This window comes from Cyclopterus lumpus, chromosome 6, assembly GCF_009769545.1.
Source record: "Cyclopterus lumpus isolate fCycLum1 chromosome 6, fCycLum1.pri, whole genome shotgun sequence".
Lineage (NCBI taxonomy): Eukaryota > Metazoa > Chordata > Actinopteri > Perciformes > Cyclopteridae > Cyclopterus > Cyclopterus lumpus.
In genome coordinates, this window is record NC_046971.1 from 10,101,138 (window position 1) to 10,125,667 (window position 24,530).

At 39.8% G+C, this 24,530-nt stretch overlaps 3 protein-coding genes and 1 long non-coding RNA gene across 6 annotated transcripts in view; 1 reads left to right on the forward strand and 3 right to left on the reverse strand.

The window, feature by feature from the left end:
• sergef (secretion regulating guanine nucleotide exchange factor) overlaps nucleotides 1–4,362 on the reverse strand; it is a 9,654-nt gene extending 5,292 nt beyond the window's left edge. The window contains exons 1-9 of one of the 2 annotated variants that reach the window (XM_034535444.1): nucleotides 4,279–4,362; nucleotides 3,905–4,043; nucleotides 3,140–3,292; nucleotides 2,622–2,716; nucleotides 2,388–2,448; nucleotides 2,192–2,305; nucleotides 2,027–2,089; nucleotides 1,483–1,641; nucleotides 1,216–1,382 (exon numbers count right to left, since the gene is read on the reverse strand). In XM_034535444.1, the coding sequence (XP_034391335.1) occupies nucleotides 1,216–1,382; nucleotides 1,483–1,641; nucleotides 2,027–2,089; nucleotides 2,192–2,305; nucleotides 2,388–2,448; nucleotides 2,622–2,716; nucleotides 3,140–3,292; nucleotides 3,905–4,043; nucleotides 4,279–4,362 (1,035 nt within the window). The remainder of the gene's footprint in view (nucleotides 1–1,215; nucleotides 1,383–1,482; nucleotides 1,642–2,026; nucleotides 2,090–2,191; nucleotides 2,306–2,387; nucleotides 2,449–2,621; nucleotides 2,717–3,139; nucleotides 3,293–3,904; nucleotides 4,044–4,278) is intronic. The other variant, XM_034535445.1, reaches the window with a different exon arrangement.
• LOC117732487 lies at nucleotides 3,963–19,845 on the forward strand. 2 transcript variants are annotated; one of them, XR_004609601.1, is made up of 3 exons: nucleotides 3,963–4,204; nucleotides 4,619–5,019; nucleotides 19,430–19,845. It is a non-coding gene; the product is annotated as an uncharacterized LOC117732487 (long non-coding RNA). The 2 variants fall into 2 exon arrangements; XR_004609602.1 differs by having other exon boundaries at nucleotides 4,035–4,204; nucleotides 4,904–5,019.
• tph1a (tryptophan hydroxylase 1 (tryptophan 5-monooxygenase) a) lies at nucleotides 5,653–10,521 on the reverse strand. The gene is made up of 11 exons (XM_034535436.1): nucleotides 10,373–10,521; nucleotides 8,173–8,307; nucleotides 7,844–8,027; nucleotides 7,652–7,752; nucleotides 7,499–7,566; nucleotides 7,212–7,408; nucleotides 6,963–7,098; nucleotides 6,761–6,887; nucleotides 6,563–6,658; nucleotides 6,078–6,211; nucleotides 5,653–5,970 (listed from the first exon to the last, which is right to left on the reverse strand). The coding sequence occupies exons 1-11, from the start codon at nucleotides 10,460–10,462 to the stop codon at nucleotides 5,796–5,798; spliced, it is 1,443 nt and encodes a 480-aa protein (XP_034391327.1). The 5' UTR covers nucleotides 10,463–10,521; the 3' UTR covers nucleotides 5,653–5,795.
• On the reverse strand, nucleotides 17,914–22,946 carry saal1 (serum amyloid A-like 1). The gene is made up of 13 exons (XM_034535435.1): nucleotides 22,772–22,946; nucleotides 22,299–22,498; nucleotides 21,949–22,050; nucleotides 20,982–21,065; nucleotides 20,777–20,856; nucleotides 20,630–20,689; nucleotides 20,434–20,549; nucleotides 19,839–20,010; nucleotides 19,677–19,759; nucleotides 19,336–19,521; nucleotides 18,779–18,921; nucleotides 18,583–18,675; nucleotides 17,914–18,265 (listed from the first exon to the last, which is right to left on the reverse strand). Exons 1-13 carry the CDS (start codon nucleotides 22,773–22,775, stop codon nucleotides 18,188–18,190), a joined length of 1,401 nt encoding a protein of 466 aa, XP_034391326.1. The 5' UTR covers nucleotides 22,776–22,946; the 3' UTR covers nucleotides 17,914–18,187.
• Nucleotides 22,947–24,530: the final 1,584 nt, after the last annotated feature.

Below are 24,530 nucleotides of genomic sequence, written 5' to 3' on the forward strand. Positions count from 1 at the left end.
CACAATGTTTTATGCCAACATGGATACTGAGATACTTTGTAACCAAATATTCTCTGAAACTGAAATAAAATGAAATGTGTCAAGATGTAATCATCCAACTTTTATTCAAAACTGAGTGCACCAACCAAAGATGTTGTCTGTAAATACATTACAGAGCAAGAAACTATTACACAAAAAGCCAGCTCATTCAAAAAAGCAGGAACACACCAGAAGAGTTAATGCAACCGTCTCATGTGCCTGCCTTTGATGACTAAGAGCTTTTACTAATTAATGCCCCCCCCCCCCCCATGAGGCTTTCTCCTCATGACAGCTGCAAGAATTGAGGGGGGACACTTTTAAATTCTGATCCTGAAATCTACAAAGCTCAACAAGAGTAAGATATATATAATATATATATATCCTTGCAAATACCGTTTAAACTTCTTTGATAAAGCTATGTTTTTTGGATTTTTTTTAGCATACAACTGAGGCAGGCCATAAGGAGAGAAACAGACGCATTGATCCCTGAACCCCTGACAGGTTATAATTTGTTACTCCAGTAACGTTCATAGGCCTCGTAAAAAAGTGACAGTTTAATAAATATTGACTCGCGACAGTGTTAGGAGGACTAACATGGGAGGGTGGGCTGAGCGATTCATAAACCCAGCAGCTAATCCATCTTGCCTTTAGCTGTACACACGCACGGTAACAACGCCTTGACAGATGCCAGCGCTGCTGCAAGGATCATGTGCACAGTGGAAGAATGATCCGGAGCTTGCCCTTGTCCGTCCCAGACATCCACTTTATTGGCATCCATCTCCTACAAAACAGCTGCCATTTAGGCTTCAGGTTAACTGCTGCAACCTCAATGCTCTGACATAATTGCCCTTATGGGAGAAGATATCTTTGCCTTTACTGAATGCAAGTTGGCCTCTGGCAGTATGTGTGCACTCCACACGATAGATGTAGGGATGCTAATTATTAAGAAGCTACTCTTAGTGGGCTTGGCTCTCATTCAGTCACAGTGTCTCACCTCACACACACAAAACCTCTAAAACCTGTTTTCTTTATGGTTGCCTGCTGCCCCCTGCTGGTGTAACATTGACATGTTCTGCTAAAACACGAGGGCGAGAGCCACAACAGTAAGAAACTACACATAATTTAAAACACACTGCATGTATAAACATTTGTCATATGCCTCCTTGGTTTTTCAGTCTGCAGGTGTCACACTCTTACCTGTGTCGCTCCACGGAGGACTTTAACCTCCGCAGGGAGGCAAGCTTCCTGGTTTCGACCCTCTCCTGAAGGATCAGTCGATGGCCACTTTGAGTTCTGACTGGTTGATGCTTGTCGGCCCAGCTGTCCATAATCTCCTCTGCCCCATGTGAACACTCTCCCACTCTCTGAAATGAATGATGACCATGTTCAGATATGTCAACTGTCCATCTAATCCTTTTCAAACTGATGAGCATCACAGACACAATATGCTTTAATATGTTTCACCTGTTTGAGCAACAATGTGTGTCCAGCCGCTCCACACATTGATGACTTTCTCATTACCCAGCAGTGAGCGCTTCACAAGAGTTGGAGAGGACAGGAAGGGCTCTGTCGCGGTCAGCTGGCCACGCTTGTTGCTTCCCCACAGAAACAAATCACCGTCTCCTGCACACATGACAGGATCAACTTTATTCTTCATTCAGTAAGGGCAGCAACAGAAAAGGCAGCGCAGCAATAGGGCCTCGCTGGTCAACTAATTACAGGACAGTTTGACAGAAAGAAGTTTCCAGGCTTGGTAGCCGACATCTTTCTGCAATGCCACCATCCAATCAAGCATGTTTTGTTCTTTACCGTGGGCGGCTAAATGAAGTGGATGTGCTGTCTTATCTGTTGCCGACGATAATAATATTTTATGTTAATAAGTTTGGAACCTACTTTCCAACATGTCTTTCCAGGCTGATATGAAAGTTTTTTTTCTCAGTCAGAGGCTCATAATTATGCCAAATAAACCAAATGTGACATGAACACAGCATATACTCAGGGGCCATACCTGTGAGGCACACACAGTGCGCCAAGCCTGCAGTTACCATGCGTGAGGTCTTCTGATCCAAACCTGCAACATATGCACAAGTATATGGACACATTTATCAGTGTTATTGTAAATCACAGAATGCCTAAAAACTTCCTTTTCTGCAACTTTTTTTGTTTCACTCACCTGGTACCAGAGAGGGCACCGGAGAGCTGAGGTGTGATGGGACAGAACGTGGACTGAGGGCTCTCTTAGCGTGACTGAAAAGACCACGACCCCACTGATATACACAGCCTGAGTCTGAGGGCAGAGGAGAAAAGAAGGATTTGTGAGATGACTGCTAAATGAAAACCAACTAATGACATTTCTGTTGCAAACTTACCAGTAACAGCAAGTGAATGTCTGAGTCCTGCTGCTACACTCACAACTGGCTCCTCCAGACTCTGAGAACAAGCAGCACAGTGACATCAGCTTCATCAGGAACTGATCAAACTGATCATGAGGTGAAGTTGGTTGGTAGCAATTTTGATCACTCAGGATTGATTAGATTGATAGATTAGAAACATTTGATTGTTGCATTGTGTTATTTGAAGTCTGTGAAATACATGCTGCTCACCTCAATGACCAGTAGATCTGCTGAGTGTGTGATGTGTTGTCCAACACCTAGTTGTCCATAAGCGTTGGAGCCACATGCTAAAATTCGACCACAATCTGTCAATGTGACATAAAATATATATATATATATATATATATATATATATATATATATATATATATATGTATTACATAATATTCAACAGTTGTATGACTGCAGTCAGTTGCAGGAGAGTTTAAAAATATATACAATGTGTTGGTAATTTAGCCCTTTATTTTTTACATGTGGATTATATTACCTTAAATGATGGACACTCTATTGTATATTCTTACATTAATGCTGTTCTTTTGCTATTTCTGTTCTTTCTCATTAACGACTGCTGTGACATCCAGATTGTCCCTGAAGGATAAATGAAATATCTTTCTAATCTATCCATTATCCATGTTTAGGAGTAAATGTTTAATCATAGCTCATGAAATGTATCCTTTTAGTGCATGTGTAAAATATAGAGCAAACTCCTGGTATGAAAGTGTTCCCACCATTGAGAAGAAGAGTAAAATCCCAACCACAGACTACTTTTGTGACCCTCTGATTCAGACTGTGGCAGAGTTGAAGAGTTGAGAGGTCTGCATTGTGGCCAAGTCCCAGCTGGCCTCTGTGATTTTGTCCGCACACAAACAACTCTCCATTTTCTGTCCAACACAAAATACACCACAAACATTTGGGAACCATACAACTGAGTTGGCTATTCATGTATAACACATTAAGATTAGATAGTTCCATGGAGCTTGGTGGATGAGGGAAATCATTGAGTAAAAGAGAAACAACAGAGTCAAAACCATAAAGTAATTTAAACAAATATGTATTTGTTAGCAAGCAATTTTCCTTCTTTCTTCTACTATTTGATCAACCATTTGTTTGGAATTCTGTGTGAAATTAAGTAGACGTGTTTTTCTTTTGACTGTATAGATTGTACGTGTCTTGCTGTATATTTGTGATGCGTGACATACTGTGGTGTTCTATAATCCCATGTAGGATTTGAAAATAAAAATAAACATAGTTACTATCCACCAATAACTCTCTTTACTAAATACAATCAGTCAACAATTAACGCTGACCTATTTCTCCCGGTAGGGGGCGCAACGCGATCTCTGTAGCATTACCATGGATTCATGCAGAACGTTGAGCAGGATTGTAAAAATCACGTCGTCATTTTTATTAAATATATATATATATATTTTTTTTTTCACCGTCCTGCCAATTCCCTCGGACTGTTTTTTCCCCCCGTGAAAGGTGGTACCTACCGGTGACTGCCGCGGTGTGCCCCCCGCCGCCGCTGAGAGACCGTAAAGCCCCGTCTTTGAGGGCGGCGGCGTCAGGAAGCCGGGGCTCTGACAGGTCCTCCACGTGGCCCTGGGCCAGCTGCCCGTAGCTGTTGGCCCCCTGACGGACACGACATGGGTCACGTTACTACCAGTTAATCGTTTGGGGTTTGTTTTCGTTGCACTTGTTAGCTAGCGCGAACCAGTTTGCTAACTGTTAAGCTTTTAGCTAGTTACATCAGCAAAAGTGCGACGACGGTTGCGTGGGTCACTCCGCTGGTGGTGAGTTATTCCGATAACTACACGGTCAGACATACACAACTTTCACACTTAAAGGTGGAGGATAAAGAACTTACCCAGGAGTGTAAACAAAACTCCGTCCGCGGGCTCGTTTCCATGAGTAACGTTGCATCGTGATTTGCGACACTGTCGTGAAGCATGCTGTATTGCAGCGGGCTGTTTTGGTGTCGAAATTGAAGAATATAGTTTTGACTAAATGCACTTCAGCGCCCCAGATTACCATAATCTCACTGTTTTTAGAGCACCTTTCGTGTTATTTCGATTGCATTACTTTGAACAACGTGCAACTATTAACCTGCAACTGGGTGTTACATTGAATACAGTTGTATTACTAACAATACAGTTGTATTACTAACATATTTAACGTTACTTGTTTTTATGTGTTAATTGTTTCAGGTTTCTCCTTTTATGGACATTACTACTTAAGTGATAACATTCCGGCAGTGGGACATAGAAGACCATCGATTTGACATGAAGATGTTCTATTTGGGAAGTTATGTATCCTAAATAAAAACTTAACATATAGAAGCAGTCACTAATTCAGTGTCCAAGAAACCAACTCTAACAATTTCAATCAGTGTCTTTCTATTTCAGAATGTATTTTTACATTGCCCTTGGGTCAAAGTGATAATTATTTTTAGATACACAAACTCCAGCCTGAACATAAATTGTCACTTTCAGGGTCCTCGCTGTCATCCTTCTGCTTCTCCATGATCATCATCAGCATGTTCCTCAGCATCTAGTATCCATAACCAAACCACCACCATAAGGACATCAATAAGTGACTAAGTCTAAAGGTAACAAACTGTTTGACACAATACTTTTTTTGTTTTTGTTTTAATACATAGCCTACTCATAATGTATATATTTCTTTACAGTAGAAAAATAATGTTTTGATTTCAAGGGGCACTACAATAATTTTCACTTCCAAGAGGAGGTATTCAAAATCATCACTGTAAAATATATGGGTGAATGGGCCAAGTCGGTCAAGAAAACATTCTTGTAACACCAATTTTCACTTACACAATTTCCTTCAACAGCACACAAAAAGGAACATGTTACATACACTGAAAGAATACAACAAAGGAACATTTTATACATATCACTGAAGTGATTTAAATGTGAAGAAGGATGAAATCAAATACAAAACAATTCACATGACAATATACAACAGCATGGTTAACAATAGGATGGGGAAACCACATCTGTGTTTGTAACAGCTGGGGATTTTTTAAAAAAGGTAATAAAGTACCATGAAAGCGCGTTGACTGATTTCAATTCAGAAGCCGACTGGGCCAAAGACAACTGAAGCAAAACAGCGTCTCGAGGTCAGTAGCTCCTTGGTTTTGTGCAACTTACTGATATCTGTGGCTAAACATAAAATACGCCTCTGTAAATTGTATAAGCAATACACCTTGTAGTGGGGGAAATATAGCTTTTGAACAAAAGAAGTGCACATTCATTGTACTGACGAAGGGCGATACACAAGCAGTATCTCTACAGCGGTGGTTGGGGGGGACACATTGAGCGTTGATGGACTGCAGGTGGATAACTTCAACTGGAATGTGGGCAGTCAGATGCCCAGCTGCTTGTTTAGGCGGCTGAGGGCGTCACCGACAATGTCGAGCTCGTGCCGAAGCTCCTCCACCACGCTGTTGATGCTGGGAGTGTCTTTAAGCACATCCACACTCTGGGTGTAAGGGTTGTATCGGACTGTGAAGGGACGCTTGATGGTCTTGGCAAACTCCCTGAAAGAAACACAATATTATTATTAAATGATGTACATTGGATATTGAGATCATTTTTCATCTACTCATATTGTTATGAATATGTCGCGTAACATTTCTGAGCTCACCTCATCTTGACTTTGGCCTCCTCAAAGCTGTCTGACACAAAGTAGACATCCTGAAATGTTGTGATGATGCATTCTTGTTTGGATGTAACTTTGGGGTCAAAGGGCATTATCCTTGCATTGCCAGATAGTGCATGCTGTAATAGAGAAACATAGTTATGATGCTGGAACCATTGTATGTAAACACTAGCACACATTAGTGTCATTGGATCAGTCTGTATTTAGCTGTTTCAAATTAAAGAGTGGATCTATGAGGACAGTCTATTATCAAGTATCTAGCATGACAACATTCTAAGGGATTTTAAATGTTCAAATAAAGCCAAACCTGTATAATTAATTTTCCATGTGTTTAATATAATTATTTAATGGATTTGACTGGTTTAATGGATGGTGTGTAGGTAATACTTTTCCATATTCTTGGTATGTTTATGGTTAGTACAATTAGAAATGATCTGGAGGATGACCACAGTATGGTCCAAATGTTTTACCTTCAGCTCACTGATGGATGACAGCAGTCCTGCTCCATATGCTCGCAGCTGCCCTTCTTGCTTGCATAGGCCAAACTCCACCGTAAAGAAATAGCACTGTAACATAAGAGTCGATAAAATGCAAGCAATTCTGAAAATTATTCTAGATTCAAAAGTTGAAAATGTGAAATTGAAGTCGATTCGATCGGTGTCACTCACTGTGGCAAGTTTCTGAACCGAGTCGTCTGAGGCCCCGAGCGAAGCGAGACCGATCTCCTGAGAAAACTGTGCGAAGCTGGGCTCTGCTAGCAGCGGGACGTGGCCCAGCAACTCATGGCACGTGTCCCTTGATAACGAAAGATAACCAAACATTAGGACCCATAGCCTCCCTTTTCTAAATATAGTACTGCATATGACTCACGGCTCGGGGGTGTATAAGGGGTCGGAGCTGTGCCGCACATACTGGGTACAATGGAAAACCCGGAAGGCCAAACCAGCGAGGAAGTCCCGAGGGGACAGATAACCAGCCACTGGCCTGATGGTGAATCCAGTGCGTTCTGATGAAACATTGGAAAGGCAGATGAGTGAGTGACGATATTTACTAAGCTGAAAATATTGATAAAAATTCCATTTACAATTTTTGTATTAGGAACAAAAATACAAAACCTACCCCTCAGGAAGCGGGACACATCTTCCAGCTGAGGGATGTTGTCCTCCCGAAATTCACAGTATTTGGACAGCAGCGGAAGGTTCTTCAAGTATTCCCGGCAGGCGTGGGTGGGGTACAACTTGTTGAGCTCTCTGTACACAACTCCCCAAGTCTTCACTTCCTCCTCTGTGAACTCAATACGAGGAATGATATCCCCACTGCAGCAAGAGAGAATAATTATATGAATATTAACTAATCATATATATAGATTTAGAAAAGAACCAGTGAAATATACAGCAAGTACTCACTGTTTGTAGGCCATGGCGAGATCAGCAAAGTACTTTCGCCTTTTACGATAGACATTGTCCTTGAAACCCTGATGGAGAGGAACATAGAAGAACATTTAAAATGCGTTCATTTAATGACTGCAGTTTTTTGTTATCTGAATTGTGCCTACATACCGGATGATCAGCATCCAACTCAGAGCCATACATCAGGACTCGGTTAGCACACTTGTCCAAGTCTGAAATCTTCTTTGGGAACCAAGGTACATCATACATATCTGGGGAGAAAGAAGAAGAAATGAGTTGTTTGCTGACAATACGGCCAAATATAATACATTTCTAATACAGCATTTGCAGGATTTCATTTACCTTCCTCATCTAGACAAGAGTTATCTGGAGGCTCCATACCCACCACGTTCACATGCTTTCTAAGCAGCTGGATTATTTCATTCAGTTGTTCGTGGTTGCTGTCGCAGTCCACAAAGATTTCAAACTCAGAGTTGCGTCGTTTTGATTTTCTGGACTCTATGTGAACAAGATTGACATGGTTTTCCTGCAAGAAACATGGATACTCCTTTTTAAGTTAACAAGTTATTGGTAGACATATATTTCACATGTATGGCATAAATATGGTATGAACATTTTGTACATTGTAGACACTGTATTCCAAATGAATACATTAATAACTGTGTCCATACCTGGAAGAGTTTAAGTGCCTTAACTAGTCCTCCCACTTCATTCTTGAGGGAAAAGATAATCGTTGCTCTCCCTTTCTCTGATGTATTCTTCTTTTCAGTGTTTTCTTCAATTTTTGTGAAGGTTGATTTGTTTATCTGAAAACAGTAATGAAACACAGATTTTCATTTGTGTAACTGCAATGAATCATCTTCATTCAACAAACAATAGTGGTTCTCTGATGGTCACTTGAGGACATATTCAACTCTTACCAACTTTTTTTAATGTATACATGATTATTTAATTTGACCTAAAATGAAAGGAAATTCCACCTTTTTAAATTAGTGTTAGCCCCTAAAAGTAGAGAACTAATTGCAAACAGAGAACTATTACAAATGTGGCACCAGCTTTAACAGTAGTGTGAAAACAACACTTCATTAGCATATTATGTGCTGCTTAGTTTCAGTAACCCTTCAACAATTAAAGAACAATACACCACCTGGTTTGGTTCACTTGAGTCAATAGCACATAATAGTTTCCCCCCGTGACTGAACCATAACTCAGGGGAGGTAATGACGTGAAAGCACAACTCTAATCACTTAAGAGCATCTGTAGCCATCCAAAAGAACATCGCATACTGAACATGCAACACCTTCAACACGTACATGGGGTCAGAGTCACACAGAGCACAATGTTCCTGTCACCCAGAAAAAGAAACATGGCTTTGTTTCTTTACATTCACACTGATGAAACGGGTCACAGTTTGAAGCATTACGCACAGGACTGAGATTAGTGTCCGCAGGGCCAACCCATGCGCTTCAGCACCTTGAACAGCGCTCTCACGTTGACGCATGTCCGTGCGCGCTGCACATGCGGATAAATTCCTAATCCTGCATGAGATTTGAGAAGCAGGACTGTAAACGTGACAGCGGCACAGAGAAACTAATCTGTTCTGACTGGATACAACGTTTTCTCGTTGATTTAAGTCAGTTAGAAGGATCTGATTTAAACAGACACTATTTGTATTCCAATCGTGTAATTACAAATGCACTTTATTTATTCTAAATATTATATCACAGTTTTATGGATTACACCGATTGTGTGAATACATCTGTTAAATTCATTAAATTGCTGCCTACCATATTCCGCTGTGTGAGCAGTGTGCAGACCACTTTTCGGTGGACCGTAGTCGGTAGAATCCGTGAAAGCATTCGTGTATGGAGACTGGATCAGGACGCTCCTCGGGGCCAACGCGTTGCGTCTCGGTTTAACGAAGATGAACACCTCTGTGTCTCAAAGAATCGCCTTAATGCAATCTCATTTAGACCGCGGGGAAGCCTATCAGCTCCCTGCGTTGGGATCTAACCACACACACGGCAGCGTTTAATCACCGCTGCGCGCAGGTTGCTGGCTGCAAAGTGCGATGGTTTTACGCACGAGACGAGCTCATCGTCGAATAGTTATCTCCTCTTCGTTGATGTCAGATTTATAAATGTATCTTGGACAAAGCTTTCAGGGTTTTTAATATAAAAACAAAAGTTATTGTGATTATTCTAAATTGGCATCTACAGCTGCTCGATTGAACACCTTTTTTCCTTTCCTCATTGTGAGAGACAACTTATTTTATTCTCTCAATACCTTCGTGCAAGAAGTCCTGACATTCAGAAAGAGCCCCGGTTAAGATGTGTACACGTGTGCAGGTGAAGGTCACAGGCACAATCGGATTGCCTGCTGAAGCTACAGACAGGTGGTCACAGTCACAATAGCATCATTCTCTGGTGTATTGTTTGGCTGTTTGTCCACTTTGCATTAGTTTTGCAACATTAAAATCCAGAGGCGAGCATCTATCGAGTATTTCGAAATACAATACATAGCTATATGTAGTCCAGCTTTTAGTGCAATTCTTCTTCTTTTTTAAAATAAATGACAACTTTCAACATCGCTTTCGAAAATGTGCGCAATGAAGACACCCCATAATATGCAGGTTGATCTGGTTATCCCACTTCAGCCTTTTACTGTGAAAATCCGAGAATGATGTACAAACTAATAATAAGAGTAACAATGAGTCTCCTATGACAAGTTATGAACATTAATCCGCGCTGACGATGAAGTGAAGTTTTATGTATTAAGACAAACCGGGCCGATAAAAGAAAGTAGTCTTGGAATATCACACAAGACATCCTCTCCACCTTCCTGGTTGTCTCACCGGACGGGAGCTCTTACCTCATTGTTCAGCAGTTTTTCTTCAAAGCCAATGTTCATGGAGTCAAAGGATCTTCCTCGACGTGGTCCTTCGTTTTTGTTTGAGTACATGTTAAAGAGCTGCTAGATGATTTGATTTGTATGTAGTTCTTCAAGGTGAATCATCTAAATACCCCCCGTGATGTATAGTGCTCTATCTACCCCGAGAAGCAGCGTGCTTTGCTATTTAACTACGGGGAGAAAGAGGAGGAGGGGGGGCAATAATCTCACTCAGAGCAGCAAATGGAAAAAGAGAGGCACGGATGACGTCATTGGGGAACATGAGTATCTTTTGTTGCAAGTAAATGCCTGAAAGGCTTTAAATGAGATGAAGTGTTTGCAGTCATCATGAAAACATTTCTAACAAAGCACAAGTTATTGTTGTATGTTGTTATGTTAGACTCACATGCAGGCCTTTAACACATATGGATACATGTGCCATCAAACACATTTGCTCCTCATGTTGAAACAAGCAGTTCCTTCTCTCTGTGGCACTCTGAGATTCTTGAATAAAGAGTGCCTTACAAATAGAATACATTATTATTATTATAATTATTCTGTTTGTTGACACCTTGAGACTAAGAAGAGGTCAAGGTTTAAAGGATTCAAGCCGAGCTCACCTGCTTTTCTGGAGACTTTTCTGTTTGCTGTTGCCTTATATTGAACCAGATTCAAGGATATTAATCAATTTATGCATCTTACTACTGTATTTTATTTATTAAACTGCCCCGCAACTTTTTTATTTGATTTTTTTGGGACTGTTTAAATGAATTTTTTTTTAAATGTTTTTTTCTTTGCCATTATGTTTTGATGGGTTTGTGTGAAGCACTTTGAATGACCTTGTGGTTGAAATGTGCTATACAAATACACTTGCCTTGCCTTGCTGTCGTTCTACAATGATCCAAACATGCACCCCTTTCAAAAGCCTCTGCACTGTAAGCACCTCTGGGTTCTCGTGCACATAACATAAATAACCTGCATGTTTCCCTGCCGTTAACACCGTGAGCCTTTTAATAAGATCAAGAAAATCAGCGGAATAAGCTTCCTTGGGTTTCTGCAAGCAGAATCAAGATGAGGGAGCACTGAACTTAAAGAGGCCTCATTACTTTAAACAGATACCACCACTGTTCTCTCTAAGCTTCAGTCACCTCAGGAGGACAGTATACCTTTAGCTCCACACAGCTCTAGTGCACTGATACATGTGGCTGATACACATGCTGTTTGTCTCAGGTGGTCCTGGGTCACTCGTGACATGGACAGATGCCTTACACAACAAAGGAGGCATTGAAGGGAACTTCCTCTTCTCTGAAACTGAATTGATCTGCTCTCAGATTTTATTTAATTAAATTCAGTTTATTTTGTAGGAAAAAAATTACAAATTTGCCTTACACGTACAACATCCCTGACCTCACATCGGATCAGGAAAAACTCCCCAAAAACAGAAGAAAAAAACTTTCACGGGGAAGAAAATTGAAGAAACCTTCAGGAGAGCAACAGAGGAGGATCCCTCTCCCCGGATGGACAGGAGCAATAGATGTCATGTGTACAGAATGAACAGAGTTATGGAGTTACAACACATTCAATGACAGAAATTAATATAAATTAAATAATGAGTAGTAGGCATGGACCACGATCCAGATAACCATGATCCATGTAAACAGAAGAAGGGAGAGAGGATGGGCATGTTACGTTAGAGCTGGAGCAACGCCACGCTTTCATTATGCAGCCACGTTTCAGAATAGTGAAGTGCATGCAGTAAACTTATTATGTGGGCATCCAGTCGGTTTTGGTTGTTGGTACAGGCCAGTCATGCCCAATCACTGGGTCAGGACCCACAGGTGGGTCGCAGGAGAATTTATTTCTTAATCCTTAATTCAATATGTATATTGACAGTACCTTTGAGCCACATGAGGGAGCTTTATTGTTCATATTGTTCTGATAATTGTAGCATATGCTTATAACATTGAATCTAATATGAAAGGCTATACATTATGTTTGTTTAACTGATGAGAGGAAGACCCTGTTTACTCTGCCTGAAAGCAATCATAAAGCATTTGACATATGTTTCCAATAACACATTCACATTCAAAACAAAGATGTGATTTTTCAACCGTATATCTCTTTGAAATAGCTGGTTTACCAACTCAGTTGGCAGTAAAAATGGTCATGAACATTCATGACCCTCTCTTCACGACTTAAAGAAAAGGCCTATTGTGAATTTGGTTAATAACCACAGCAAACCAGAGATATCTCAACACATGGGCTGGTTTACAGAAACACTCTATGGCTTCTGTTTGCATCATAGTGGTTATTAGGGCTGGAACTATTAGTCCATTAATTGATTACGCAATTTAAATCAAATCAACTGGCAACTATTTTGTTTAACAATTGGTTATTTCACTTTTTTGTTCTTCTCAAAGACAAAAGCAATAATAACAACTCAGAAGAATGAATGGTTGAATTAACAATGAAGGTAATCATTAATTGCAGCCCTAATGATAATACAACTTTAACTATAAAGCACATATTGCATCATTATTATTATTACAAAAGGAAACTTAAAAATTAGTATAAAACAGTTGAATTATTGCCTTTTAAGATGACAAAAAAGCCTTCACAGTTTCGACAAATCTAACTGACAAATCTCAGGACATCTGCTCTTTCTGTGATTGGTAACAGCATCTAACGAAAACCACAATAGCAGTGAGATTCAGTGTACCATCTTTATTTATTGTCCCAGCTGTGGTCCTGCACAGTGCAGGAAAACAATTGAACCTTCTTTAATTCAGACAAACAGTCTTTGTAGTTCTGCAGTCGTCCATTCACACCAGAATCAGGTCGGCAAATACAAAGAGCGTCGTGGGCCTTATACACATAAGTTCATGATTCGGTAATGAATGCTTCCTTTCATTAAGCTTCTACACGGCAACAGCAAGCACATCCCAATCCATTTATAAATCCATGTTCACAGACAGCTCTTTTATGCTGCACATGCTCTGGCCATGTCTTTGATCTCCTTGTGTCTTGACAGCTCCTGGATTGGATCTACTTCATTTAATGCCGGGGTCAGAGGCACACAGGTTTACAATGCATTTTATCTGCTAACTGATTTTTTCTGCAGCGCACTCACTATAATATTATCTTTTTTATTAAATAAAGGTATGTTTAAACTGTTAGTACTGACTCTTATTGATAATGTGATATGGCTCCCTACGTGTCTGCTCTGCTTTTCAGAGGGTAATTGACACCGGGGCTTTGAGATGCTTTAAGCCACGAGTACCTTGACAGGGGTCAGAGTGTGCAGCATGAATAAAATGGCTCATTGTGGTTCGCTCACCCGGCCTGACCTTCGGTCTCCGAATAATTAGCTTTAAGGATGTTATAAGACTGAACTTATCCAATAATACACATTTTATTTTACCCCAGTAGTCCTTCTAGACTATAGCAGAGATATACTTCCACATTTTATTCTATAAATTGTGCAAAACATACTTTGCAAAAAGATTCAAGGTAACGCAGTATGTAAATATGTTCTTTTAAACACTTTTATTTGCATGTGCTGTAATCCTTTGTAGTCATTTTTCGTGGGTTAGTTTTCACTGCTGATAAGATAAGATAAGATAATCCTTTATTAGTCCCTCAGTGGGGAAATTACAGGATTACGACAGCATTGCTCACAGTAATAAGTAAAAAAATAAATAATGATGATGAGACTCTACATGATCTATTGCAGTCACACAATGAGAGTATACTCAATACATTCTCACACGTCATTACTGAAACATAACCTACTTTTTAGGGAAAACAATCCTAGAAAGGCTGTTGAAGGGCTGCCAGGCGGACCAGGCAACCAAACAGGAGGAACAGGAATAAGTTACAATTATTCATTCCTAGCACGTTATATATTTTTATTTTCAGGACATTGCACGAGCTCTTAATTCTGATCGCTCTGAAGGTTTTTGTAGATGCTGCGTCAGACATGTTCGAGAGCGTGTCTGCCAGTCTGTCCCAGTTATGTTCACTTCAATCAGAGGGATCTACTCACAGCGTCTGAGCATCAAGCTGCAAGAGATCTCTCTGGCTAATCTCACCGTGGTATTAAGAAACGGACCAACAAGAGCATTAGGATGTATTAATACTGCACTACAGCTCACTGGGCATTCGGGAGATACAGAAATGCCACAAGGATAGTGACACTTGTGTTGTTCGCGTGAAGCCCCATTAATTAAGAAATAAATGGCTGAAGTAATAAATTACATTTACACTTTCTACTGTCATTCTATTCTATATAAATATTTACAACTCTGTAATTTTGCAGTTACACATCGACAATTACGTGTCACCGCAGCACAGAAAACACACCAAAGAGGTCTGGTTTAATACCAGTAAAAAGAAAAAAAGATGAACAAGTTAATCAAAATTGAATTAAAAAAAAAAGATCATTTTAATTGAAATAATAATAATAACTACAATAATTTAATATATTATAGTAATTTAAAAAGCATGTGTAGTAATAACTATTTTTAACGTATTTTATTTCTACTGAAGCAAAGCCTCAGTGGTTCTACTGGAGTGGGACATTGTCTCCCTTTCCACTCCAAACTGCTGTTATTTGAATTTCCAGGGAATTCAAGGTCTTCATCAATAGAGTTACCGTCTTTCACCTGATCCTGAACCTTGTTTGATCAACTAACTAATCAGAGCAGTGAATGGTCTGCTTACGTACACTTCCTGTGGCAACGCTACGTCTCTTTAATTAGCTTCAATTCTGTCATTGCAGAACAAACAGCAGCATATGCCACTTGGTGACAGGCGTCAACGGCACACAAGGACAGGACAGGAGAGAGCTGCAACCATAAACACCTGCCACATTTATAAAAGAAACCTAAGGAACACAACATTATAGAGATTTAAAAAAGGTCACTGGAAAGAACTTTTTGAATGTGTTTTAATTCTAAATTAGATTAGGGGATCAATCAAGAGGTATATTAATCTAGTGCATTTAGCTCATATTATCACATCATTTCATAACAAGCAATTCAAAACAAGATTTAAGAAAATAATAAAATCCTCTTTACAAAACAAATAATATTATGCAGTATTTTTTTTGTTAGAGTTTTTATTTGCTTAACATCGCTTCCACACTGAAGGCAGCAGTTTAAGGCCTTCACATATCAAATATGATATACGATGTCAGACCTAAACATAAATGTACATTGACACTTAAAAATATGATCAAATCCATTCATCATTCACACTTACACTTTTGATTTATTTGTGTATGAACAATAATTAAAGCAGAGTATTCAAGTTTTAAATCAATGATATTTGGTGATATACTACCTTTCTACCTCGGCATACATGAGAGTGGGTGGGGGACAATGTGAGAACAATGTTGCTCCGCCATTCACAAAGATTGTGTATTGTTTTGCATCCTTTCTGTCCAGTTTATCACGACAACGTCATGACAGATAAGGTGGTTGAAGAAGCAGAACAGGAAGTTAAGGCAAATGCAAACACCGACGTCCGCACATCACTTTTTGCGAACAGGAGACGTCGGTGTCTTTGACGTTCAGGGATCAAGAAGGGGAAAGTTTCATTGTGATTCTGTTGACAAGAGATAGAAAGCCAGGAGAACTCATGAAATGAGCTGAAGGGGGCTTTGATTGCATCCAATAGCATCACACGTCTTTATTAACATGTCTTGACCAGGTGGTTGTGAATGGGCCGGGCCTTGGAATCAAAGCGGACGTTACACTGCACATGCATTCTTCATCCCTTCATTATCCCTCCTGCTCGTCCCAGCAACAGGTACGACATCACTGTTAGGGCCATTTGACACATTCAAGAGGGCTTCATTTAGATGACACAGCCATCACAAAATAATACATGAATTTGAAGATCGGTCCCCACCGTGCACAATACAACATGAGACGTCTTAGCAAAAGCATGTAATTACCGAAGAAAACATTCTGCTCATGTTGAATGACAGACTATCTTACAGTTCAATTACTTTCACTGCTTTTTAATCGATTTTATTTTTATTCTTCTTGTTCATGACCTCCAAATGCCTTGACGAATGTTCAAAATCATATACATGTATCCACTTCATGGGTATGTCGTGTGAAAATGTGTGTAATATTATTTCCAGGTTACAGAAGGACGTGTGCCAAGTATGAATTTTCACACAAATGTGAGACAAAAATAGAAGGCACATAATGGCAAAATGTCAGGTCATTTAAAAGAAGAGCGAGTCGTATGGGTGGAGGTAAACAGAAAAAAGAAGTAACTGACATGCAGCATCAGCGTCAGACGGGCCTGACATGCCTCAGCGCCTTTAAAGTGCACAGAACACCGACCACGCGAGGAACGGCCCGCTGTGTTGTGTGCATGGCGTCAGATCATATCAAGACTGTCAGACTGACAATGAAGGTTGGCAGGGCAGCAGGAAACATCCGGGCTTCAACCTGATCTCTGTGACATAACACGCCTGGCAGCGAGGCCTGAAGAAGGAGCACCCGACAAAGTGCAAGTCACTGGCCACAAGCAATCTTGAAAGGCCAAGCATGATTACATCATTCTCACCATTTACAGTGCAAACAGGACGTGACTCGCAGATCATGGCTCTGGCCACCTTTGTGCATCACAAGTCTAGTCAAGGTTCAGATCGTGCCCAGATAGAAAGATTAAAAAGATATGGTTTGTTTTTTTTCTTCCCATGGGGTGATCTCTGTCATGCGCTGTGACCAGCTCGGGATTTCCATTAGAAAGAGTGTTCTACATATCAATCCAAGCTTTAATTAAAAAGCTGCTATATTCACAGAGCCTTCGTAAGCATGCAGGTTGTCCTGCTCTTCTTCCATGAGTGGGCGAAATGGTGCATTTGGAAACCAAATGAGATCATTGTTGCCAGGCTAGAGCCTTTCATCTAATTTTATTGTCGTTACCGAGTGACTGTCACCCTCTGGTAAACACTTGATGTTGTCATCAGCATTGGTACCATTACTCATATGCTTGGAAAGGTGACTCAATACAGTCAATGCAGTTTCATCTTATATAGAAATGTATATTTGTATCATACAAAACATAGGGACATACTAATACGAATATACATTGTGATGGATGCATTTAATGATGAAAGCACTAACGTTATTATCTTTGGTTAAAAACGGCTCCTGTGGCAAAGATGCAGTGAAGGTACAGCGAAAAACAGTAATTATCAAAAGAATTCATAGTATACATTTATTTTTATCATGAAATGTTCAATAGTGCAGTAAATGGTTTTGGTTAGATTTCAAGCAAACCCAAAAATTCCTGCGAGCTGTTTTTTATTATTATTATTATTATTGTGGACCAAAACTCATTTGTCAGTGCTACATATTTTTATTTATTTAACGTTAATACATTTTCTAAAAAAAAAATGCATCTGTCTGCTTTGTACTAACCCTTTCTTTAGAAACTTAAATACCAAAAATGCATTTAGCCAGTGAAGGCTTTAGTAAGAGCAGCTAATCACAAACAAGAAAGAGAGAACTTTTTATTAAAAAAAGACTGTACATTTTTTAATACAAAAATAGCATTCACAAAATAAGACACTTTAAAACAGAAACACAATTACATTTCGAATAAACGTTTCCGTCTCTCTGTCACTCGTGATGGTTTGACATCCTCGTTTAGACTTTCTAATGGAAATCCAAAAATACGACCTCAAGCAGGATCTTTGGAGGGGAAATAGAGGCTGCTATAAAAAGCAGCTTTGAGTCTGGATGAGTGCTGAACTCTGATATGTTGGGAGCCTCAGACAGTAAACTGTTTCCGCACCATGTCTGCCATTTGGGGATCAGTCTCCGACAGCATGGACTGCAGCTGCTGAAACTGCACAAGAGGAAGAAGGGCGGGGTGGAAACATAATGTTTATTTTCCACTGGAGCTGGTGGTTGATAGCAGCCGGCAGTCCATTTACTCTTTTCAACTAATCACATCAACGGTAATAACATAAAATGATAATGCATTATTTTATACTCGAAAAGTTTTAACTATGTTTTACTGACGCTTGTCTCACTTTGCGGGAACCGTTAGGATTTCACAATAACCGATGAAAGTAAATAGCAGAGAGGATGATTGTAGTTGCATCATACCTGAATGAGATACATATCCGATTAAACTTGAACCATTTTGGAGAAAGCACTTACTGAAGTCCTGAAGTTCTGAGCTAAACTGGCCGCAGCCGTGAGGGCCGTCTTCTCCGTCAGGTAACCGTTCTTCACCAAATCCGCCACAGTGTCCTACGAAGGAGGAGGAGGTTCCCTCTAGTTCACATTTAGGAATCTCACTAAACCAATCTGATCCAACAGGAAAGTTAGCGAAGAGTTAGTGTGGTGTTATTACCTTGGGAATGTGACTGCAGATGTCAGCTAGAAACTCAGCTGCGATCTCTGCTAGAGTCTGGAGCTGTTCATCTTTTGTGCCCTCATCTTTGACTTCACTGTGGAATTGAAGCACTCGCAAAACGGTTCCAATAAGGGGAAGACCTGGAGTCAAAAGACACTGAGCTTATATCATCATCATTATATTTGTGTTGAATTTTTCCCTACATAATGCACTTTTTTACCCTTTAATTTGGCCCCAGTCATGATCCTGTGTGTCAGCTTAAAAAAACACTTGTCTTGTATATAATAAAATTACATCCATTTAAAATACCAGATATTCTACAGCCAGAGCAGCCCATAAGGGGGGAAAAGGGGAAAGTCTCTCTTAGTTTCTATGTATGCGTTTAGTCGGAGGGGGAGAGCGTGCTCATGTGTCGATATGAATGAAACAGATTTGGGGAGGTCCCATTCACTGGACCTTTTCAGGGGCCCCGACTATTTCTGTGGGCAGGGCCTGTCTAAACAACACAAAATCAACATTCACCGGTCGACTGATGTTACTGTTACAGAGCTTACTTGTGTCACTTCTGCTGCACCACTGATCCTGGCACCGATAAAGAGCGTGCAGCACAGCGAACGCTTGAACCAAAATGCTCTTCTGCTCTTGCAGGACGGCGGGAAGATCAGTTGGCTGGCAGAGGTCCTCACACACAACGTCGCAGACAAAGTTCCACACTGCTTTGCCGGGTCCATCAGGGGCAGCTGGAAGACACAATTAAACAACGTATTATCTGTTGAGAGCTTACGTCAATCTTCTGTTAGAATGTACCGAGTTAAGAACTATGGTGACAACCTGTAACTTCTGAAGTGATGTGCCAATAGCTGAACTCAACACATACAGCATTGATCGCTCTTACCAAGAGTCTGAATGCCCTCATCTACAGTGGTGAGGAGTTGGAGGGCATGAAGGTAAACCTCTAAGCCATTCGGACTCTCTGATCTGTGAAAGCAATTCAATACGGTTGAAAACTGAGCATCAATTAAATAAATCATTAACATCATAAGTACCATATATTTACCTAAGCTGCTTGGCTGCCTCAAGAAGACATGAGGCCACATCCAGACGACTTTGGCTGCCATCATCATCCTCCTCCTCCTCACTTGGTTGAGCTGTGATCCAACTCTTCATCAGCTCTTCGTCAAGGTCAAACAGTTTGTCAAGCAGCTCTCCAACCTTCTCAAGCAGGTCAGCTGTAAAACACACAGGGTAATACTTATTAGAACCATTTTAGAAAGCTGACAATGGTAAAGTATAAAAGGTGCCCTGTGGAGTGTTCTTGTTGTAATCAAACCAAAGGTATGTTTACATTAAGTGTTCATCAATAAAAAAGTCATTGAGTGTAGCCTTGAGGTCTAACAAATGTGCCGAATGCATTTTGTTTGTCAAAAATCATTTTCAAAGCCAATTCTGTAGTATTAGTATTTTTAATCCAGAACGGATTTACATCCAGAGCTACTAGGGGTCAGAAACTCCACAGGGAGCCTTTCAGATAAACAGCTTACAGGGACTTTGACTTAATGTAAGTCATCTTGGAATGTCAAACTGATATTTTCTTTTTCTAAACAAGTAACACGTTATCAGCTTATTAAAAAGTTTTGAGTAAAGCATGGTACTGTTGGTAGAACTGCACATGATGAAAAAGAGGTTGGAGCGCACAGACGTCCGCTGACGTATTCGCTGAAGCCACAGGGAACAGACATCTTTCTGAGAGACGCAGGTCAGCAGCAATCTGCAAACATTATCACCAAAGATGAAGATTTATCTCTCAGTCTTCCTCTCTCACATGTCTGCAGAATGGCAAATACAAACCTGCACGTTTCCAGAAGGGTTGGAGGATCTGTATCTCCAAGCAGAAGCAACAGCACAGCACTGTGGACGCACAGGGAGTTGCATTCATTAAAATAAAACAGCGAACAAAATCTATTGCAAAAATTACAGATGATGACTTTTACACACCCCAAGTCTTCATTTTGGCTAAGAGTCAGACAAGTGGCAGGAAAGCAGGCAATGTTTCCAAGGATTCCCACACAAACTTCCTAGAGAAGCACAAGAACAATTTATGACGGGTCATGGGATTTATCAAAGCCCACAAATATATAATCAAAGATTAAATAGATAATATGGGATTATATTTTGACAACTGGAAAGGAATTTCACTCACTGTGAGACGTTGACAACGAGATTTGGCGATCACCCCAAGAAGGATATCCGTAGCTTTGAATTCCTGCAGAAAGGCCGCCACATCCTACAGACAGTTGGTGAATAAACATTATTAGTGGTGACTAAACATGTTTGAGAGAAGTCTCGTTTCAATTCAATGGTCATATTGGAAGATGTAGTTTGTGGTGCTGTCAAATTGTGTTGCGTTGCACTAAGGTGTTTCTATCGTTTCGCCCAACCAATTGAGGAAACAGAAACACACGTCAGTATAAAGCTTTACAGTTTAATGGCCCCACAAACTACATCCCCCAATGATCAGAAAATAAACAATAGCAGCATCGCTGTTGTGGGCGGTAGTTAACGCCGCTCAACAAAAACTGAACATCACCATCATGAAGGAGAATTTATTAAGACATCAATTTTAGGTAGGTAGTCCTGATAAGTGTATCATTTAATTAATTGATAATGCTGTGACACAAAGACACCAGCATATTTAATACATTGTGGTTAAATATTGTGAATGTAGTATTACTTTTGCTTAGATCATGTTCAATTTCTATTTTCCTGATGTAAATTGTGTAAAGATGTGCCACTAACTACAACAAAATAGAAAAGTAGCCACATAATGCACACTTTGTTTCTATTAAACAGTTAAAAAATAACCCATTTTAATTATTTGATTTGATTGTAGTTACTATTACTACTAGTATTTCCATTTTATGATATTTTATAATTTGGCAGTCAATAATGTCCTGCGCGACATAAATTTGGCAAAGTAGATTGCAGATTTAGATTTTTAATACAAAATAAAATCAACTAATAATTGACGATGTATTATTATAGATTAAGCCTCCAAGTAGCATATAAAGTCAATAAAATGAGCCCACCTATACCCACTGCAACGTTAAAGTGATAACAACCTTTAACAGACAGACAGAAGATACAGGGTGGCAAATAAAGAACTCAACCTTATCCATTGCCATATCCCAGACTCTGCATAGGTCTTCCTCATCGTCATCAGGGAGCTGCATCGGGCCGTCAGAGTTTACCTCCGAATGCTCAGTGACCATCTGGAAGACATGACAATTTTCCAAACATTAAGAAATGGTAGGTGCGTTGGGCACTGTGCAGCAGAAAGGGACACGATGCTCCCTTCAATTGAATAGAAACGTGTTTTTATTACCACTGACTTAATGTGGGGTCTGTAAATTGGCTGATCAAAAAGGCGCACATCCTTTCCAGTTGTCACTGCCTGACCTCCAGCGGCACTATGATTGTAACGGTGCAAATTTGATATGAGCAGTAACAGCCAACCCACATTGATGAGACGAGTCAGGGTGCTGAAGAGCCAATGCTTGCTGTAAACAGTGTCTCCAATTGCGTCCACATCTCCGTCAGTCTTTCCATCGGCTGCTTCTGGGGGTGGTGATGGGTTGCGGTCCATTGCAGGGGACTGTATTCCAGCAGGAGATGAGGATCTCTCATTCTCCACTTCCTCAGAACCCTCAACTCGACAGTCTGGGGGGGAAGTGGCACGGGTTAAAGCTTATTTTAGCATCAATTGGATCTGCCAGTAACTTTCAATAGACTGTAATATTAAATCAACCGACTATTAATGTATACATTATATTGAATTTGTTATTACTATTAATTAATTATATATCACGCTCAATGCAAACTTTGCAAAAGTTCATCGTTTGATTTAACTTAAACTTAGCTAGCAGATGCAAATTCCGCTATTGTAGCTATCTCACACGCAACAGGAGCGTTACTTGTGACATGTCAACTCACCCATGGTGACCGCTCTCTGCAAACGTAACTAACTGGTAAATATGAAATGCAATATCTCACTGCATGTTCGTTTTGTTTAGCATGTCACGGCAGTTTCCATACGACATTTCAAACACTGTTTCAAACAGCCTCCATTTAGAACACGTTACTGTGTGCGCATGCGCGAATTGTACACACGCTGCGTAATCTTCTTCTTGTGGTTGACCACCTCGAGTTAAAATGAATACTGCCACCTGCAGTGCGAAGGGGGTATTACAGACGAAGAGGTGGCGCAGCAGTTGTACTTGTGAAAAGTGAACAAATCATCCGAAATCTGTTATATTTAACTTTCTTTTATTAGCCATAATCCAGGGCCACGATTATTATCTGTGTGATTGACCGATTCACACACACCCCAACACACACACGCACACACTTTCTCAAGTTCAGGTGTGGAGATATCGGTCTTTGAAATGTCGACTGTCACCTCCAGAAGTGAGGTGAATGGAGAATTACAGCGGTAAAGAAATTAGGGTCACCTTAAACCTACACAAAATGTGGCATAAGTTCTAGTAATTAATTCACCTTGGTTTGTGTTAATGCGAACAATCTATGAAACAGGATTGGACTCAGGGGCTAGAAATAGGAATTCCAAAATATAAATATATCTAGACTGACTCTCATCCAACATTAATTTGATCTGATTTTCCATTGTTACTCAAATTAAAAATAATATTAATTAACATTTCTTGCAAGCATAAATCACACTTATTGTCTTATTTGTCCATGTTATTATCACTAATACTGAATGAGTAGTAATTCATCAATTGCTGATGGATATTTACAGGCACAATTTTACATATTTATGTGACATTTATTACAGAGCAAATTAGGTTTGCTAAAGTAATCACTACATTACTTGAGAATGAAAATATGTGTTAGTTGCATCCCTTATATTGCTGAGCATCAGATGCTAATGATTGCACAACTAATAATGCAATGGTAGTTAGGACAAAACATCTCACAGTAGACATTGTTTGCATACTGTTTGTTGTTGCAGCACACACTGCATGTTGTATTTGCATATTTCCCTGAGAACAAAACCTGTTGGTAAAGACATAATGATCAAACTCAAGTGTTTTTTAGCCCATAGAAAAACTATCAATCTTGCTTGAATTAAAAACAGAATATATAACAAATGGAATTGATTGTGAAAAAATACTGCAGCAAATTACTGTATACCATTTTCTAATGCTGCATTTCTGATATTCCTCCATCTTAAATTATCTTATGTATTTAGACACATTGTTTAACGCATCATTTTAGTTAATTTCATGGGAAATTATGACTGTTGAATGTCAAATAGTGTTATATCAACACGGATTAGAAAGATTGAGAATAATGTCCCGCCTCTAATCAAAACTGTCTGGAGAGTGTCCTGTCCTCCCTTAATCAACACTGTATATGCGGTCACAGGAATAACAATATACTTTACTCATCATGCAGCTGTGTCCTTGTGGGAGTGGTCCTGTTTGCACTTGGAGGAACAGCCATTGAGAACATTAAATAACTTTTCTAATTTGTTCTCGAGAAAAAGATAAGACAATGCCACATGCATAAACAGTAAGTAAGTAAAAGATCAACCCATAGCTGGAATTATTATTATAAGTAATCTGTGCAACCATTGATGAATAAACAATTGGGTGTTATTTACATTTGTACTGAACTTGGAATAATATTGTCTCTCACAGAGTTTTCAACTTCAAAGTGGTATGATCTA